This window comes from Sarcophilus harrisii, chromosome 4 (genome assembly GCF_902635505.1).
Source record: "Sarcophilus harrisii chromosome 4, mSarHar1.11, whole genome shotgun sequence".
Lineage (NCBI taxonomy): Eukaryota > Metazoa > Chordata > Mammalia > Dasyuromorphia > Dasyuridae > Sarcophilus > Sarcophilus harrisii.
The window spans coordinates 131,465,239-131,483,765 of record NC_045429.1 but is presented as its reverse complement, the minus strand read 5'-3'; the positions used below and the strand labels follow the sequence as shown (position 1 = coordinate 131,483,765).

Here is an 18,527-nt window from a genome sequence, read left to right as displayed (position 1 = left end):
GGGGCTGGCACATCCATCCCACATATCACTGCTAGCCTTCCAGTTAAAAGGCAAACCTACTCCAACATATTATCAGATGGCTAGTAACTAAGAAAAATTAATTTTTTAAAGCAGCTAAATCTTTTTTGTTCACCAACTCCCATCCACCAGTTTTGTATGAATATACTTTACTTCCATTTTCTTCTTATCCTCAGCACCTACTTAATACTGTACCTGGTTCATAATAGGTGTTTAATGAACATTTGTAAATTTATTGACTGTTTCATCCAGTTATTATACCATCTTTCTCTTCCCTAAATTTCTCAAAAGGATATATAATCTGTACCTAACATCTCTTCATCCTTTATTACCTACTACACCTTCATGCCACCTGTAATAAAAATGTTTTCTCTGATTACAAGTTACTTCTTAATCATTTCATCCTCTTTGCACCATTTGATACTGTTTTGACACTCAGCTTTGGCCAAAATATGACATACTTTTCTATTAAATTATCATTGCTTTCTTCTTGACCCTTAAATTGAGTGTTCTTTAAGATTATTCTTAACTATTTCTCTATACTATACCTCTTTTGTAGTACTGTACAATATTCTGTACTATACTTTGGGAATCTTAATCCCTTCTATAGCTTCTACTATGAATTCTAGTCAGCTTAATTCCAACCCTGATATCTCACTCTTGACTTAGTTCTCAAGGTGCTTATAGAGTATCTCCTGGATGCCTTGTCAGAATCTCAAACTCAATATATACAAAACTGAGCTCATCATATTTCCCCCAAAACTTGCTCCTTCTTCAGACTTAATTATTTCTGTCTGTGGTACTATCATTCAGTTTCCAATAGTAAAAATCGTATTAACTCCACTTCTTCCCCTTATTTGACTTTTATCTAGTCAGTTGATTTTACTGGCCAGAGCAACTATTTCTCCCCTCCTGTCTTTCACCGTGCAGCACTCTGGTTCAAGCCTACTTTACAAGCATCTAGACCTGAAGTGTCGAATACAAAGCCCTCATTACTTTCAACTTTAACTACTATTACTCAAATCAGATTAAAATATAATTGGGAAATATTTTACAAAATAAATAAAATGCAATAAAAATAGGTAAATGTCAATCAATCAGTAATCATTAAGCAATTGTTCTATGCCAGAGAGTGTGCTAGGTTATGAAAATACAAAGAGGCGGATGACAGTTTCTCTTAGGAAATGTATAAATCTAATAAAATAGCCTTTTTCATAATGCATTATGCAGCCCACAAAGGACCTTACATGTAGTTTAACACAATTGATCTTATAAAGGTCTTTTTTTGCTTTTTCTCTTTCTCTCCTTGCCATTCTTTATACTTCGAGAATAATCTCTTTTTTAACCCACAGATTTGTTTGTCACTCTATTGCTCAAAAATCTTGAATGTCCACATAGACACTCAGTAAAGTTTCTATTCTCTTGCCCAGCATTCAGATGCTTTCTCTCCAATGTGGTGCTATGCCACCTTTTTCACTTTACCTTGTGCTAGTCCCTGTCCAGCATTTTACACTCCAGCCAAATTTTTTTTTCTCCAATACACTAGAGACCTCTCTTGTACCTCTTGTTGCCTTTGCTCAAGTTGCTTCTTGTTGTTGAAATGTCTTCTCAGCCCATTTAATTCCTCCTTCTCCTTGAAAGTCAAATTCAAGTGCATAACATTTTGTTTTCCAATTTCCTGGGACACTTAGATTATATAACATATTAAGGATTTTAACTATGATATAAACTTTTTTACTTTCAAGTAACTATTCTGAGCCATAGATTCCAAACTGCCCTGCTGCTTTACTTTACCTCTTTGCCTTTGCCTGATGTTATTATTTGTGTGTTATAGAAATGAATCCTTGTTGGCTGCATATTGACTTATAAAGCTGTTGGAATCTTTACAAACTGTTAAGTCATTAGAGTTGATAGAGACAATAATTCTAATTCAGCATGGTTCAGTATGATTGATCTGATCCTACGAGATGTTATGGGCCAGAACTTGAAACAAGGTACTAAGTACAACTGATAGACAATAATGCTTGTGTTCACACCTTTAGAGAGCTCTTATAAGCAAGAAGTATTTAAATATTCATTGGAGTTCACACGTTTGGGAGATTTCAGGGTTTAGTATGAGATATCTGAATTCACACCTCCCTTGAAGCTCTTAGGGCCAGAGAGCATGCTGGGAGATATCCCACAATCCCACTCTCAGAGAAGCAGCATAAATACAGCTCCAGTGAGCCACTGGAGAGTTTTTTGTTTGTTTGTTTTTTGTTTTGTTACGTTTTTTGGAACATTCCCAGGGGTGGGAGATTCAGCACTCCAGGAGATTGAGACCCAGAAGCCCTCTCTGGGAGGCACGAGAGATTCATAGCATCTTCCACCTTGGTGCTGGCTGGAGGCTGAAGAAAGCAGAGGTAAAGGACGAAGCTGCAAGAGCTCTTAGAACCAAGGAGAGAGAGAGCAGAGGTAGAAGCAAGGGACAAGCTGCAAGAGCTCTTGGAACCAAGCAGAGAGATAGGCCTCTGAGCTAACCGGGCTATATTGAAGGACACAATAAAAGATCTGAACTTTTATCAGCTGGCTGCAATTTTGGGTGATTATTTACTTGTAACTGAAGCTAAAGCTGCCTCCAGAAAACCTCCCTAAGAAACCTGCTTTCTCCCAGAGAAAACTCATATTATAAAGAAGGAAAACCCCACATTGTGAAGACCGTGTATTTTTAAATCAGCAGGAGTCAGGAATTCGGTTTAGGGGGAAATCGTTAGTCTTTATTCTCAGTGAAGAAGGATCGGAGGTGGAAGAGAATCGTCGATAGCAATGTGTGCAGCTGAGTCAAGAAGCTAGCTGGATCAGCAGCCACATGACCAGCAGCTAGGAGAAAAGAATCCAGGGCCAATCTCTCCCAGCTTCTCTTCCTGTTCCTCTCTCTGCCTCCACCCACCCCCAGCTTCTCTTCCTGTTCCTCTCTCTGCCTCCACCCACCAAAATCGTCATTTCCTCTACAACATATCAGGACTTGCACGGAGAGTGGGCTGGGACCATTCTTTATCCAATCATGTATATTAATAGAGTATAGCCCAATTACTATTTAGCCTCACGTACTAGAGACCTCAGTGCATCAACTCAAACTTCAGCCCATTACAGGACATAAAACCACAAATTAAGATGTCTATTGTATTAGAGAATATTTTCATTTAATTTGTTAAACATTTCCAATTTACTTTTAATCCAGTTTGGAAGAATATGACAGATACTTCTGCCTTTAGGCTTTTAAGCTTCATGGATCATTCTCAACACCTAGCATAGATAGGGTTCTAAACATAGTCAATATGTAATCTTCCATGAATTGAATAAATGGAAAAAACTTTGTGGCTTGCTTTCTCCCTTCTATCCAGCTTTATTCCATTGAAGGAATTATTCCCTCTGATAGAAATAACTTGTCTTCTCTTACAACTTCCTTATTTACTCTCAAAACTGCTCAACATTTACTATAACTACACCTTGCTCATGTCATTTTCTCTTATTACACTTCACAGTTAACATTAGTTAACAGATGTAACTATAGCATTGTAGATTGATAGGTAAATATTGATAAACAGTATGAGTATAGTATATTGGTTAGAGGGTCAGTGTGGGAGTGAAGACCTGGATTCATGTCTCATTGACATATATACTAATGTCTCTTGTAAAATTTGGAGTTGTTGATCTGCATTTCTAAGAGGGGATTTTACACACACAATCTTCCATATCCATTTTAAGGACCAAAAAAGTAATCGGTTATATTATTTTCAGGTTTGGATTGACATCTTTTTCAAGGATTGAGCCCATGCCTTTTAATATAGAGAATAGCATTCAGCAATGTGTGCTTCCTTATATAATATTGACCCGGGCTTGGGGGGGGGGGGGGGGGGGAGGGGTGGCGCACACAGCGTGTAGAATTGAGGCACAAGGTAAATCATCTATCTGAAACTTATGATGCCTGTCAGATATGTTGAAATTATCTGAAGGACAAAATTATTTTCATTATTAGCATTTTCTCAGGTATAATACAGTGTAAACACCCCAAATGGTAAATTGGGTCTTAGATTGAATAGTCTATTTGGATAGCTGTGGATGTTGTATACATTCAAATCTTTATATTATATGTAAGGTCTTCAGAGAATTACTGGTTTAAATTTTAATCCTTCTTTAATTTTACAAAAATTGAAGCAGTCAGGTTAAGTAACTCTTCCAAGATTACACAGCTAATAATTGTCTGGGGGGAAAGGGGGGAATTTAAACCTGGATCTTCCTGACTTCAGTCTATTTTCCACACCATGTGGCATGCTTTTTGAAAGAAGTCCCATTTTGACCTAATTTGTCATATTAAGAGTAAAGGAGAACTTTATTTTCAAATGCCTGTGGTATTTGTACTTCCACCCATGAAACCTAAAAAGGCAAAAAGGAAGCAATTTTGAAACAAAAATTATTTCCTTTTGATTTGTAATAGTTAATAAAAGGGATTGGATCAGATTTTCACAATTTACTTGACCAAATTTAAATTCAACAAGCATTTATTGTTACCCATTTCAGTTATGTCCGACTCCTTGTGGTCTCATTTGAGTTTTTCTTGGCAAAGGTGCAGAAGTGACCTGCCATTTCCTCATTTTACAGATTAGGAAATTGAGGCAAACAGTTGAGTGATTTGCCTAGGGTCACACAGCTAGTATGTGTTCTGAGGCCAGATTTTAACTTCGGAAGATATCTTCCAGACTCCATACCCAGCACTCTATTAGGAGAGATACATATACACATTAAGAAGTAGAAAGCAAGGTAGTAGAGTATGATGAGACAAAGGACAGTAATGAATTTGTGATAAAATGTTTCCAGTCTGATTATTGATGACTTTAATAAGATTCTCCCCCCCCCCCCCAGTTTTATTTCTTTGCCCTCTATTGATTTATATTCTTAAAACATTTTGGCAGACCAACTTATAATGGAATTTGGTCTTTTTTTTTTTCTTTTTTTTTTTTTTTCATTTTTAATAATAGCTTCTTATTTTCAAAATACATGCAAAGATAATTTTCAATATTTATACTCTTGCAAAACTTTGTGTTCCAGATTTTTCTCCTCTTCCTCCCCCCCTCCTGTAGACGGCCAATAATCAAATCCAATATAGGTTAAATATGTGCAATTCTTCTAAATATTTCAACCATTATCATGCAGTACAAGAAAAATCAGATCAATAAGGAAGGAAAAAAAACAAGCAAACCAACAACATAAAAGGCGAAAATACTATGTTGTGAACCACATTCAGTTCCCATGGGTCTCTTTCTGGATTTGACCTATTAACACTTATAATTTTTATTTGTATAGTATTTTCTGTATATCAAATCAAATTTTCTTCTCTCCCCCCTCCCATTTTAAGTAGGTGTTAATTGCTTTTAGTTAGCAAAACTTTAATTTTCAGAATTTTATTAGCTAAGAAACAATTCAAAAGAAAAAATAAGCCTATTAGTCTTTAGATATTATATGTAGTTTTGAATACTGTTCACACAGAAACTCAATTTTAAGTAACAAATAATCTGAAATAGGAGATTTTTAGGTATTATACCCAGTATCTAAATTGCTGACAGTTAAATTAGAAATTTAATCATATGACCTATTTATAAATTACTCTGTCCACCAGTAATCTTGCTGGAAGATGTTAAAATTTTAGTCTAGGTGAGTCAGCATGCTGGCAGTCTTCAAATATTTAAACTAATTTCTGACTAAGGTAACACTAGGACTATATATCAGTACTGTAATAGTGTGAAGGAACCCTGCTGACAAAAGAATGTTGAAGATGGATTTTCTTCTTGAAAGAATCATAAGGATTCTTTAATAAATGAGAAAAATTCCTTTAAGGAGTCTTAGTTAACTGCCTCTAGTTCTTAAAATTAAATTTCTAATGATCTGAAAATGGTTGTATATTTGGAAAAGAATTATGTCTTGGAAATGTTACTTTGGTTTGGTTGTTACTTCTTTTGTCCATCTAGCAGTAAACATGTGTTACTAAATTACCTGAAAAATCTAAAGTTTAGGAATAACTTCTGAGTTATTAATTTTCTTTTGGAATCATCAGGTCCATTTTTAAAAGTTAACAATACTCTCAGAGATATTTCTTGGTATATCTAACATTTTTTGTGATGTTCTTAAAGGTTAATCTTGGTCTACAGATGTTTTTCTGTATTTTCCCATTTATGACATCAATTTAAGAACTGCAGCTTCAGATTTTTCACATCTCATGTAACTCAATAGTTTATGGAAATAAAATATTCTTTTGGCCTCTGGCTTCATAATATAAAGTTTATTAACTTACATGTAAAACAGTGTAGTCAGTTTTGAAATATATAACTTGTTACATAGTTCTGTTATTTTATTGGCTTTATGTTACCATTAGATGTAATTGAAAGCACTATGAATACAAGTTTATAAATGAATTCGGAGTTGCTATAAAAGTTTCTTTTTAATTCCATATATTAAACTATCATTTGTATCATATAATGGTTGAATTTCTGTGATTGGGATATAATGTTTGAGAGAGCTACCAATCTATAGAATTGATTAAAAGTTACTTAACATTTATGTAATAAAAGACATCTGTAATATTGATATAGAAAAAAAATGTGTGTTGCCATCAACCAAAAAGTATATAATACATAATAGGAAGGGGGTGTTTAGTTTGTTGCTACCTCTATTATCTCTCTTTTGCTAGTTAGAAACCTAGATAATTACACACCTGTCTCCTAGATTTTATGCTTGCTTGTGGCTTTCAGCAAGCCTAATAGAGCTATTCCTAAGAGGCTTGTAGGAATATACTGGGAAATCATCTTTTTCCCATAGCTAGAAGACTGAAGTATTGAGAATGGATATGTTAATAAACAATGTTAGGAGAAAGGTGCCAATGTGAGTGGGATCTTGAAAAATAAAGCAACTGGTCTGTATCAGGGAATTTGAAACAGAATGAATGGGATGAATACTCCTGCAGTTTAAGAATGACAAACAATAATGAAAAAATTATTGTAATTCTAGTTATAATAAAATGTTATATTTATTTTCTCATATGCCTTTTTTTCTTTCCTAGAAAACAAAATGACGAACGAAGAACCTCTCCCCAAAAAGGTAAATTTGAAGCAATTTTAAAATACAGTAGTGTTACTTGTTTTGTGATGCTATAGAGCAAAAGTTTCTTCATTTTTTGTGTCATGGAACCCTTTGGCAGTCTGATAAAATGTCTGGATTTTTCCCCCACCTCTCTCAGAATATCAGTTTTCTAATCTTTTTAGCTTTGTGGAATATTTCTTCCATTAAACTCAACCAAAGATAGGTTCAGTTAAGGAAATATTTTAGATGACATAGTTGCTCAGTCTTACCTTCAATAGCTTTACAAAAAAACAGCTTTAATTATATCCACATTCACAGAGCTTAAAGCACAAGGAATTATTTCATATTCCAACTTATAGTATAAATAAGATGTCTTCTACATTTTTAAGGGTTTTTTTGAGCCCTATATGCTTGGCATAAATCTTAGCTTTCCTTTGTACTCTTTTTGTTCCTGCCCATCCCCTTAGATTCATGTTCACTTTGAAATATATTAAGGGAAGATTCAAGAAAGTCAATCTTTTTAGACAAAATAACTATTGTATTTATTGTATTCTGGAAATCTGTCTTTTCACTTTTTATCTTCAGTGAATATTCCAAAATACTTTATCCAATAATTTTGATAAGGCAAACTTTAGTGACTCTAGAACATTATACTGAAGTCAGGATGCACCAGACTTTTCAATTTTTTAAAAACCTCTTCAGCAAAATAGATTAAATGTGAACAAAGGAGTTATTTGTAATAAGAAACATTCAGTACTTCGCCTAATATGGTGCTTTACATATCTCAAAAACAAAACTTCTGTGTACTTCAAAGGGATATTTGACTTGTCTTTGACAGAGGTTAACTCTCACTTTCTGTAGAAATATTTTTCCTGTTCCCCCAGCTTGTAGGACCTTCCCCTCTTTGAGATGACTTTATATGTATTCTGTATATATTTTGTACATATCTAGTTATCCCTTCCACATCACAACTTTTTCCATCTTGGTTGCAGTATAGTGGGTTGGCATAAAAAAATTAAATGAGAATTTGAGGGGAATTTTGCGGAAGCCACAGAGGATACACAAAGGCCAGAAGATGACACAGAAAATGTTGGTTTAGAAACTCAGAAAAGCAATAAAACATATGTATATATGATATCAATCCATATTTTATAATAATTAACTGGTGCTGTAAACACCCTGCCGCCGCCCCCCCCCCGGGGGGGGGAAAAAAAAAAAGAGGAAGAAATTCAGACTTTTTTTCTGGTATGAGGGAAGGTCCAAAAAATTTTACTATGATTTTCCAGATCCAAAGGGTGCCTCACCCCTTAGAATGTAAGATCCTTAAGAGCAAGGATTGGGTTTTTTTTGGCCATTCTTTGGATCCCTAACATCATAAGGGTTTGATAAGTGCCTATTTGACTGCCTGAATGAGTTTTTAGATCCAGTAATAAGTCTTAAGTGGAGCTAACACAATGTTTTTACGAATAAAAAAAATAAATGTGCATCCAGTTCACATTTTTTACTTATCTTTTGTTTAAAGGTTCGACTAAGTGAAACAGACTTCAAAGTTATGGCAAGAGATGAATTAATCCTAAGGTAAAGTAATTGATACTAGCTAACTAAATAGATGCAAGTCTTCCTATAGACTAGTATCTTTCCTCAATCTGTTTCTTAATATTTTTATTCTGTATTATGACTACAACTAGAACTGGTAACAGCTCAAGTTTATGTGCAGCTTTATAATAATTCACAAAATGCTTTCCTCATGGCAACCTTGTGAATACATTAGTGGGTATTATATAATAGCTCCATATGGTCATACTGTACCTTTGCCCCCCAAACTGAACTTTTTAACAATATTTAGTAGAAAAAGTACAAACCTGAATCCATTAATGCAAATTAGCAACTCATCTGTAACTTACGTCTTAGAAAGTTGCCCCAGGATACTGAGGTTAAGTGAAATGCCTTTGATTTGTGACAGAAGGAATCTGAATCCAGGTTTTCTCAAATCTTATCAGATATACTTTTTCCCCCCCTTATTTTAGATTTATAAATAATGTTGGATATTTAAAAAATTATTTGAATCTTCACTTTGAAACTTAGCTTTCATGGTGACTTGATACTAATAAATAGTTTTTCTCAGTAACCTTGGAGGAAAGTAATTTAACCTCCCTGTTTTCTCATCTCTAGAGATTACAAGGAATCTCTTAATTGTGAAGAACTAAGCAGGTTAAAAAGGCTGAATATTAAAAGAGGGAGGAGGGAGAGAGAGAAAGAGAAGGTTTGTAAACTGGAAGGATACCTAGAACCGTGTCCCATTTTTATCACTAATCATCTTCCTGAGCCACCCTATTTTCATATTACATGCCTATGACAGTTTGTCTTATTTTCCATATTTACCTTCTTGAAAATAAGTTGTAATTTGCAGTAACTTACATCATCATCCGTTTAGGAATCTACTTCTCCTTATGCAAGGAGACAACCTTAGTTATCTTTTAGGTATATATCCTTGCTTCTGCCCTGGCCTTCTCTTGAGTTTTTCTTAGGAGGAATGGAGAAATAATTTACAAAAAAGCACCCCTTAGGGCTCATGATTCTTTGCCACTCATACCCCTTAAAGTCACTTTTTTTCTTTCTTTTTTTTTCCTTTGGAGAGGCAATTGGGGTTATGCAACTTGCCCAGGGTCACACAGATAGTGGTAGGTGTTAAATGTCTGAGACTAAATTTGAACTCAGGTCCTCCTGACTCTCTGCTATACCATCCAGTTGCCCCCTTAAAATCACTTTTAAAGAATCATAGAAAAAGCTAATGAGATGTGTTTGTGCAATCTCTGCATGAGATATGTTGCTTTTCTTTCTCTTGTTTTTGGACAAGCAAAGATCAATTTATATTTATAAAATTAAGAGAATTAGACAGAATGACTCTTAAGGACTTCTCTAGCTCTAAAATTCTTAATTTTTAAGATGTCTTAAAATTTAAAAAAAAAATTGGGGAGCAGAGGAATCCTAAAAAAAATCCTGGGATTAATTTGTGTCTGATATTGTTTCTCACTAGCAGTAATTTTGAAGTGTAGTTTTCTGAGTAGTCAGCTTCTAAAGCAATTGCTGTTTGATTATCATCAAGGGACAGGAGATGGCGTTTTCACTATTAACAACAAAGAGATCTTTGCTACCCAACTGTTATAACTATTCAGCATCTGTAGCAACATCAGGACAAGGGTAACATTTATAGTGAGCTAACATATATAATGAGTAGGTAAATACAACTATATTATTGAGTTATGATATTCACATAAGTAAATAGTATTTTATGTACAGATAAGTTGCTGAAACTTCTAGAATTGTGCCACAGATGAGCTCAGAATAAGAATCATTTTCTCCATAATTTGTAACCTGATAAACTACAAGATCAATTGGTGGGCTAGGGTATAGTGCCTTAGTGGTAATTCAGTCTATCTCCCTCATATAAAAAAAAAAAAAAAAAACCAGACCCAGAGAGGTGAATTGATGAATTATTCAGCATCACACAATATATGGATCAGTATTGGGATTAGAACCCAAGTTCCCCAATTTCAAATCCAGTATTTCCACTGCATCTTTCTACCTACCTCTGTGTTCTCTTTCTTCCCCTCTCCCTTTTTTAAACTAAGTTTAATACCACTTATAGTAAACATTTCCTGATTACTTTTTTGAGTGTAAACCCCAGTTTGTCTGTTGTCACTTATTGGTAAATGTATTGTTTTTGTTCTTGTTCAGTTATTTGTCTGTTTGACTCTTTGTGGATTTTCTTGTCAGAAATGATATAGTGGTTTGCCATTTCTTTCTTCAGCTAATTTAACGGAGGAACTGAGGCAAAAAAAGTTTAAATGACTTGGCCAGGGTCATACTGACCTATTAAGTATCTTGAGTACAGATTTGAACTCAAGAAGGAATCTTCCTGACTTCAGATGCAGCACTCTATCCACTGTACTGCCTCATTGTTCATAAGTATATAGTACATGCCCAGCCTGTTTCTACATCTTTAGTTCTTCTAAACCATGGGTCCTATGAATTACCATTGTGATAATAAAGTAACTTGTATTTTTTAGTCTATTTAAATGGCATCCATACAGAGTGTAAAGGATTTAAGTCCCAATTCTGACATTAACTGTGTCCTTAGACAATTTATTTAATCTTCCCACAGTTTCCTCATCTGCTTTTATTTGAGTTAGGTATTTAACGATTGATCCAGGAAGTATTTATTAATTTGTCTACTCAGTTCTTGGAATTGACCTTAATCTTTAATGTGAGAATACTATTTGTACTATTGTATACCTCACAAGATTGCTTTGAGGAAAGTCTTTTGTAAGTCTTTAAGTGCTATATAATGTAAACTGCTATTATAAAAGCTTCTTCAACCTGTTTAATAAACCGAAGAATTTGTTTTTGTAATAGGTGGAAGCAGTATGAAGCATATGTACAAGCTTTGGAGGGCAAGTACACAGACTTAAACTGTAAGTAATCCAAGTTTCAACCTCTAAGAATAAATTTCTATAACTTGAAAAACAAGATTTTGGAAATGGCAGTAACAGCTATCAATGTGACTATGCAAAGACAACCTAAAATATTACACAGTGGTTCTAATTGGAACATACATATTCAAATAGGTTTTAATACTTCAGAAGATTTGTGAAGTGGTCTTCATATAATACATTTCTTCCAGGCCCAGACTTGAAGCCTTTGAAACATAGTGAGATCTGCCAAAGAGTTTGCATTGTTGGCTTAGCCTTCAAAAATTGAGTCATTTTTATGCCATATTAAACATCAGAGTTAAAAATATAGAATAGTTCTTTACCAGGGGTTCACAGACCTCTAAGGGGTCCTCGAACCAGATTTCAAGGGATCACCAAACTTGTACCAGAAGAACACTACATCTGTATTTTCACTGACTTCTAACTGAAATTTAGCATTTTTTTTCATTCATTTAGAAACACTATTCTGAGAAAAGGTCCCTTAGGTTCATCAAGGTACCAAAGGAATGCATTCTCTCACATTCACAAACACACATGCATACGGTTAAGACCCCCCCGATGTGAAATATCATGTACTATTAAAAATGATTGCCAAAATTGGATAAACAAAAAATCCTTATTGTTGTGAATGTTTTAATTGGTCATTGTAAACAAGTCAGAGTCTTTTCAGTTTACAATAACTAGTAACCTATTTGTCCATGGTTCAGGAAGTTATATCCTAGCAACACTTACAAGTTGTACGGTTCTAGTATATAATGTAAAATATTAGTATGTTTAAAATTTTATTTTGTCTAGATTTTTAAAAACCTAAAAAACTTAAATTTAAGTAAAAGCTTGTTTTACATGCTTCCAAAATAGTATCTTAATTGCTTTTCATGCTAATAAAAAATATATAATGACTCATTGCTAAAATTTGTAGATATTATAAATTACTTAACAGATTTTTGATACTTCTTAGGGGCAACTGGTAATGTTTTTAAAAAGCATTAGAACCGGAATTGGATCTGAGTCCTTTATCTTCTAATCCTAAAATGAGGGTATTTAATAATTACCAACTTCACACAGTTCTTGTAGAAAGACTACTTTATAAAAATTCAACAACAACCAACAATAAATGAGCAATTAATGATGTATGTATGATGAAGGTTCTTTCAAAAGTATTTGGGGGGGAGTTGGGATTCGATTATTGAATTTTGTTTTATATTAATTATTAGGCTCCCTTTTTTTTTGTTGTTGTTGTTTGTTTCATTTACTTTATAAAGCTATATTATATCTTTCTGAAGGTGACTTAGAGAACATATGTCCTATTTACAAATGGCACCAAGATGCTGAATTTTAATTTGGAATTTTTAATGTTATAGTTCAAGTTCTGTGTAGTTTTAAAAAGGCATAAAGACCTGGTGGGAAATTACCCTGCCTGGAATGTTGTTAGGCTTTTGGGCAGGAGGACTACACAGTGATAATTTAGTAAATGTCACCATTATTCCTAAAGTCATTCTCAGCTAATGAAAAGTTCGATAGTGTTGCAGTATCACTAAAGGCAAGGAGAATAAGGAATGTTCTATGTAGTGTTCAAATAATGCTTCAGGTAATTGAAATACAGTTTTCTTCCTTTCTCCTCCCCTTTTCCATTTTTACCAAAACCATTAGCTAATGATGTAACTGGCTTGAGAGAATCTGAAGAAAAGCTAAAGCAGCAACAACAAGAGTCTGCAAGAAGAGAAAATATTCTTGTGATGAGACTGGCAACCAAGGAACAAGAAATGCAAGAGTGTACTGTAAGTATTTAAAGTTTCAGGTCTTTTTAAAATAGGTTGTAAACTTTTTTTATGCAAGTATGTATTAGCTATATTAGGCTATGTTCTGAATACTTAATATTAAATATATGTTTAGCATTAGAACAGATAAACTTTGCTTTGAAAATATTAGACAAAATTTAGACTTCCTCCAATCTAAGAATACCTTTTAACACTTTGTGGTTGGTTTTTTTGATTAATTTTGGAGTTGTTGATTGGGGTTTGTTGTTGTTGCTTTTAAAATGAAGTTTAAAATTCCCAACCTTAAAGAGTTAATATCCTATTTCATATTTATCAACAATCTTATCTCAGGAGGAGATATTAAATTAAATTTCCTCTTTTTCTCTCATTCTCTGAGCCAATCATATCATTAATTTCTCTTCTGTGTCTTTGTGATCCTTTTCTATTAAAAAAAAATTTTCTCTTCATTTCATTTTCTCACTTTCTTTATCTGAATTTAAACCAGCCTAAATAAAGTTTTTTTTTCCAGACTTAGTCTTCCAACAAATTAGCTATATTTTTAACTTTTACCTTACTCTAGGCTAGATTAGAAGAACAAGTATTATTCTGTATCCTGCACTTTACTAACTTGTCAGTGGCAAGAATCAAATTAGTCATTAGCAGAATCAAATCTAGTCCCATCTTTCTAATTCACCTTAAAATTTCTGTAAACTAACTATGATAACTACTTGTTGCTTATAAGTTTTTGTCTATTTCTGTGCTTCCTATACCCAGGCTGATTGGACTAGTTACTGTACAGCTTTCCCCAGCCCCAATTCCTCCATTCCCACTTAACCCTCATCCCCAGTCTGTCTCTATCATCTCATTTCCTTCAAAACCCAACTTGAGTTGTGTCAACTACTCTACAAAAAATTTTCCAGCTGATTGCCTTCCAGCAAGAGATCAGATTTTTTAGAATGTTTTTATTTTCATTATCTGTGATATATTTAATTATGTACTTTTTAACTTATTTATATCTGTCTTGATCTCTGACCCACACACTCCTTCATTAGAATGTGAACTTCTTAAGAGAAGCAATTTTTTTTTTCACTTTTTATAATCCTTATATACAAACGACACTCAGTAAATGTTCAGTAAATTTAAATTGTAGGGCTACTTTGTAGAATTGTAAATTCCTTGTCCTTAGAAATCTTGACTTCTCAAATTAGAGGCTAAATCACCACTCTGCAGCTTTGACTATGAATTATATTACATGATTTCTGGAGTATGCTTCAACTTTTAAAATTTCTACTTTGGAAAGATGTTTTCCTCCTTTGGAGCTTTCTGTTTTTTCAGGGCTATACCTAAATATCCCAACTGGATTTTTTTTTTTTTTTTTTTTTTTTTTTAACAAAGCAGTCACTTTATTTACAAATGTGTTTTTCTTTCAAAGAAAACATCGAAATTGCTTCTTCTTTTTTCAGTTCCTGTTCTTATTTTCTTAAATGTTGGCTGCAGCTTTCTCCATAAAATTAATTATTTTTTATTCTCCTTAACTTCAGTGATAATTCTATCATCATTGCATTTTTCATTAGTTCAAATTGGGAATGAAGGTGAAATTATACTAGTTTTCATTATTTTGGAGTCCCCCTGCCTAAAATCCTAATTTCATTCCAAGCAAGATAATTTCCCACTAGTTCTTTATGCCTTTTTAAAAACCATATTTTTCCTAACAGCATAGAGCATGTTAGCCAATTATTATTGTTAATTTGAAGCCTACCTGTTTTTAAGTAGGCTTTATATATGGAAAATTTAGGATAATGTCTGAATAGAACATATAATAGAGACTATTCCCCACTCTCCAAATACAGTCAATTTTTAAAATTTGTAATAATATATAATTGATCTGTTTAAGAAGATTCTAAATTTCTAGAATTCAGGGATAAATTTTGGTTTATTTTCTATAGCACATTGTGAGGTTCTGAAGATGATGCTTCTATGTATGCAGAATACTATTTGTTATCCAATATAATGTTAAAAAAAATTAAACTGTCCCTCAATATATGTCCACAATTAATGTCAATCCTTCTGGAATTACCACTGCACTTGAATGAATAAAAGGGTGTTTATTAAGTGCTTACTATATGCCAAGCACTGTATTAAGTAATGGGGATATAGATAAAAGAAGAATCCTTGCTTTTAAGGCTCTTACACTCTAAATTGGGAAGGCAACACATAGAGGGATTTTATTTCCATCTGTAGGGATGGTCCTGAGCTGGGCCTTTAAAAAAGCAAAATGACAGTAAGTGGTAGAAGTGAGAAGCATCATGAAGATAGTCCATGCAAAATAAAGTCATGGAGGAGGGAAGAGATAAAATACCCCATTTATCTAACAGCAATTAGGCTTTTTTGGGGGGGACAGGTAGTGTGTAAATGGAATGGGAGGGGGAGCTGGAGTCACCTCTGTAAAGAGCTTTTAAATGCCCTTAGGAAATTTGTGTTTTATCCTAGAGATAAGAGGGAATCACTGCAGGTTTTCAGTTGTTCCTCCTGTAATTAGATCAATGTTTTTGACTGCTCTGTGGAAAGATGGATTGGATTATCAATATCTTTTCATTGACTGAAGTTTCCAATGAGACCCTATCAAATAATCCAAAATAACCTATAGTATTAGGTTCTTAGAAGTCTTTTGTCAGAATTCCATAAATACTTTAGCACATAAAATCTTAGCACATGATTGAGATCTTGGAAAATATTAAAGGTATTTTAGATTTAGAGGTTTTTGTGTATACCTTATAGGATTTCAGGTTCCCCATCTTAGAACATTACTGTTCTATGTTGTTTGATAAGAAGCCTAAATTTCTAACTAGATAAAATTGTGGACTAAGAAAGATGAGCTATCATACAGCTATCTCCTATGTTTCCTGTTATTCTAAGCAAAGAATTTAATGTATGTTATGTTAATCATATGCAAAATATTTCTTTAGCTTTTTCAAGGGAAACTGAGAGTAAATGAATTTTGTTTTTTAACTACATAAATCATAATCTACATAAATAAGAGCTACTTCCAACTCATGCTAATGATGCTATGCATTATCAGTAATCCAAAAATTTATATTTGAAAAATATTTTTGTGTTTAATTGAATAAGAATATTAAAAACTTGACCTCAAAAGGTACTTAGAAGACAATTTCATTTTCTATTTTAAATCCTCCTTGTTTCCAGTTCCAGATTAGGAGAAGATAGATAAAGTGAGGGGAGGAATTTATAACCAGACACTGTCTGAAACTTCCCTTTATCCTGTTATGAGATTTATTAATTAAATGTGTTAATTTCAAAGATTCTCCCCTGCTTTGCAGTAGTCATTCAGTGGTTGATATTGTCATTAAATGAAACTGAATAGGTATTTAGCTTCTAAGTTCTTGCAGAGATAGATTTGACTGGGAGATGCTATAAATTGTCATCATTGTTATTAAGAAGGTATGGTAACTTGTTGATACCATTAAAATGTCCAAAAAAATTGTAAATGAGTTAACTGATTTTATGTTTTAAATAATAATTTCTTGATTGACTTCAATATTGAGAAGCATTGGTCCAATATATTCAGGTAGTTTTGTCCTAATTGTATTTTCATATCCACAAATAAGGCCAGAGTTCATTTTATCTTCCTTACTCTTTTTGTCTTAACTGATTTTTTAAAATGTCTTTGAAATTAGACTTGTCTTTTAGAATGTAAACATTCCCATAAGCAATTAATTTACGAAAACAGCATTTTTCAAAACCTTTATGAATTGTGGTTGTATGTGAATTGGCCTTGTAGTTAGCAGTGGTTATGTGTTTAAAGACTTCATGGCAAGGGATAGAGAGCCAGTCTCTGAGCCAGCAAAACCCTGTTCAAGTCCCACCTTGGACACATCCTAGCCATAACTCATTTAATTTCTTTATGGTCTAAGCAAGTCTAAAACCATAAGTTGCAGAGAAGTTGCCAAACTGCATTGACAGACAGAAGTCCCTCTTTTAGAGCTCCCTTCACCAGGGAACTCTTGGGTCCCCCCCATCCTATTTTGTCCCTATATGTTGCATAGTCCTAAATGTATGGCCAATGTGATAAAAACAAATTTCCCATAAGTATTTTTAAAGACTTAATTTTAGGTACAACAAACTAGCTTTAGAAAATATATTCAAAATAAATGTACAATGAAATAAGTTAAATGATCCCTACAGTGTGCCACTTAAAAGAATAAAGCGTTTTTAAAAACATCAGCTATGTAATCTGTTTTTAGTTTTGGGACAGGTCACTTGAACTAATCCACTTTGGGGTAAGAGGATTAAGTTAGTAGAGTTGTATTTTACAAATTGCTAAATATAAATTTATACTGTGTGTCCTGTAAGTCTTAGTGCAGTTTTAAGCTTTGATAACTTTAGAAATATGAATACTACAAACTTATCCCCATTAAAGTATTTAAAATTTTTAAATATTTTTGTTTCATACTAAAATTTAGCATAACCATTTTATGCTACACAACCCTTAATTTTTCAAGCTTTGTAAAAAAACTTTCATCAGCTATTGGTCAGTAAATGAAAGGATTGCATTTGTAATTTAGCCTTAAAATTTTCCCAAGAATGAGGTTTTGATTCATACTTCACAATTTTGACAGTATCCCTTAAAAAAAGATTTAATGGGGATAGATTAAGTGATTGGGGTGGCCAAGCAAGTGGGCCTTATACTTATTTTCCCCCTTCTTTCCCCTATGCTGATACTGTCTGAAAAAGTATTGACAAACTGTCTCATGCATACATCAGTGCCTAATGACATGATGCTACCTCTTAAATAATTAAACTTTCAAATGATGCTTTTTGTAGTTTGTAGCATTTATACTTCACTAGGATTTTAGGGACACCCTGGACAATGGGAATTGTACTATGCCAATAAACAGTCATGAAGTGGACAATTTGGAACTTTGTGTGCAAGTATGCTGGGGTGGGAGAATCGGGGCAGAGTATACTCTGCTGGGGAGGGTGACACATGTTGGTTGTATATTTTAAATTGCTACACTTATTACAGATTTGTTTTTTAAATTTATTATACTATATGTTTTGTGTGTGTTTGGGGTTTTTTGTTTTTTAATCAAATTAAAAGCCAAATGTTTTCACTTTTTTATTTATT

General features: G+C 33.3%; 1 protein-coding gene across 2 annotated transcripts in view; it reads left to right on the top strand.

Moving 5' to 3' along the window:
- WTAP (WT1 associated protein) overlaps positions 1–18,527 on the top strand; it is a 36,673-nt gene that overhangs the window by 9,597 nt on the left and 8,549 nt on the right. For both annotated transcript variants that reach the window (XM_031937544.1, XM_031937543.1), the window contains 4 exons: positions 7,112–7,149; positions 8,654–8,709; positions 11,548–11,606; positions 13,275–13,402. In XM_031937544.1, coding sequence (XP_031793404.1) covers positions 7,120–7,149; positions 8,654–8,709; positions 11,548–11,606; positions 13,275–13,402 — 273 coding nt within the window. In that variant the 5' untranslated portion in view covers positions 7,112–7,119. The remainder of the gene's footprint in view (positions 1–7,111; positions 7,150–8,653; positions 8,710–11,547; positions 11,607–13,274; positions 13,403–18,527) is intronic.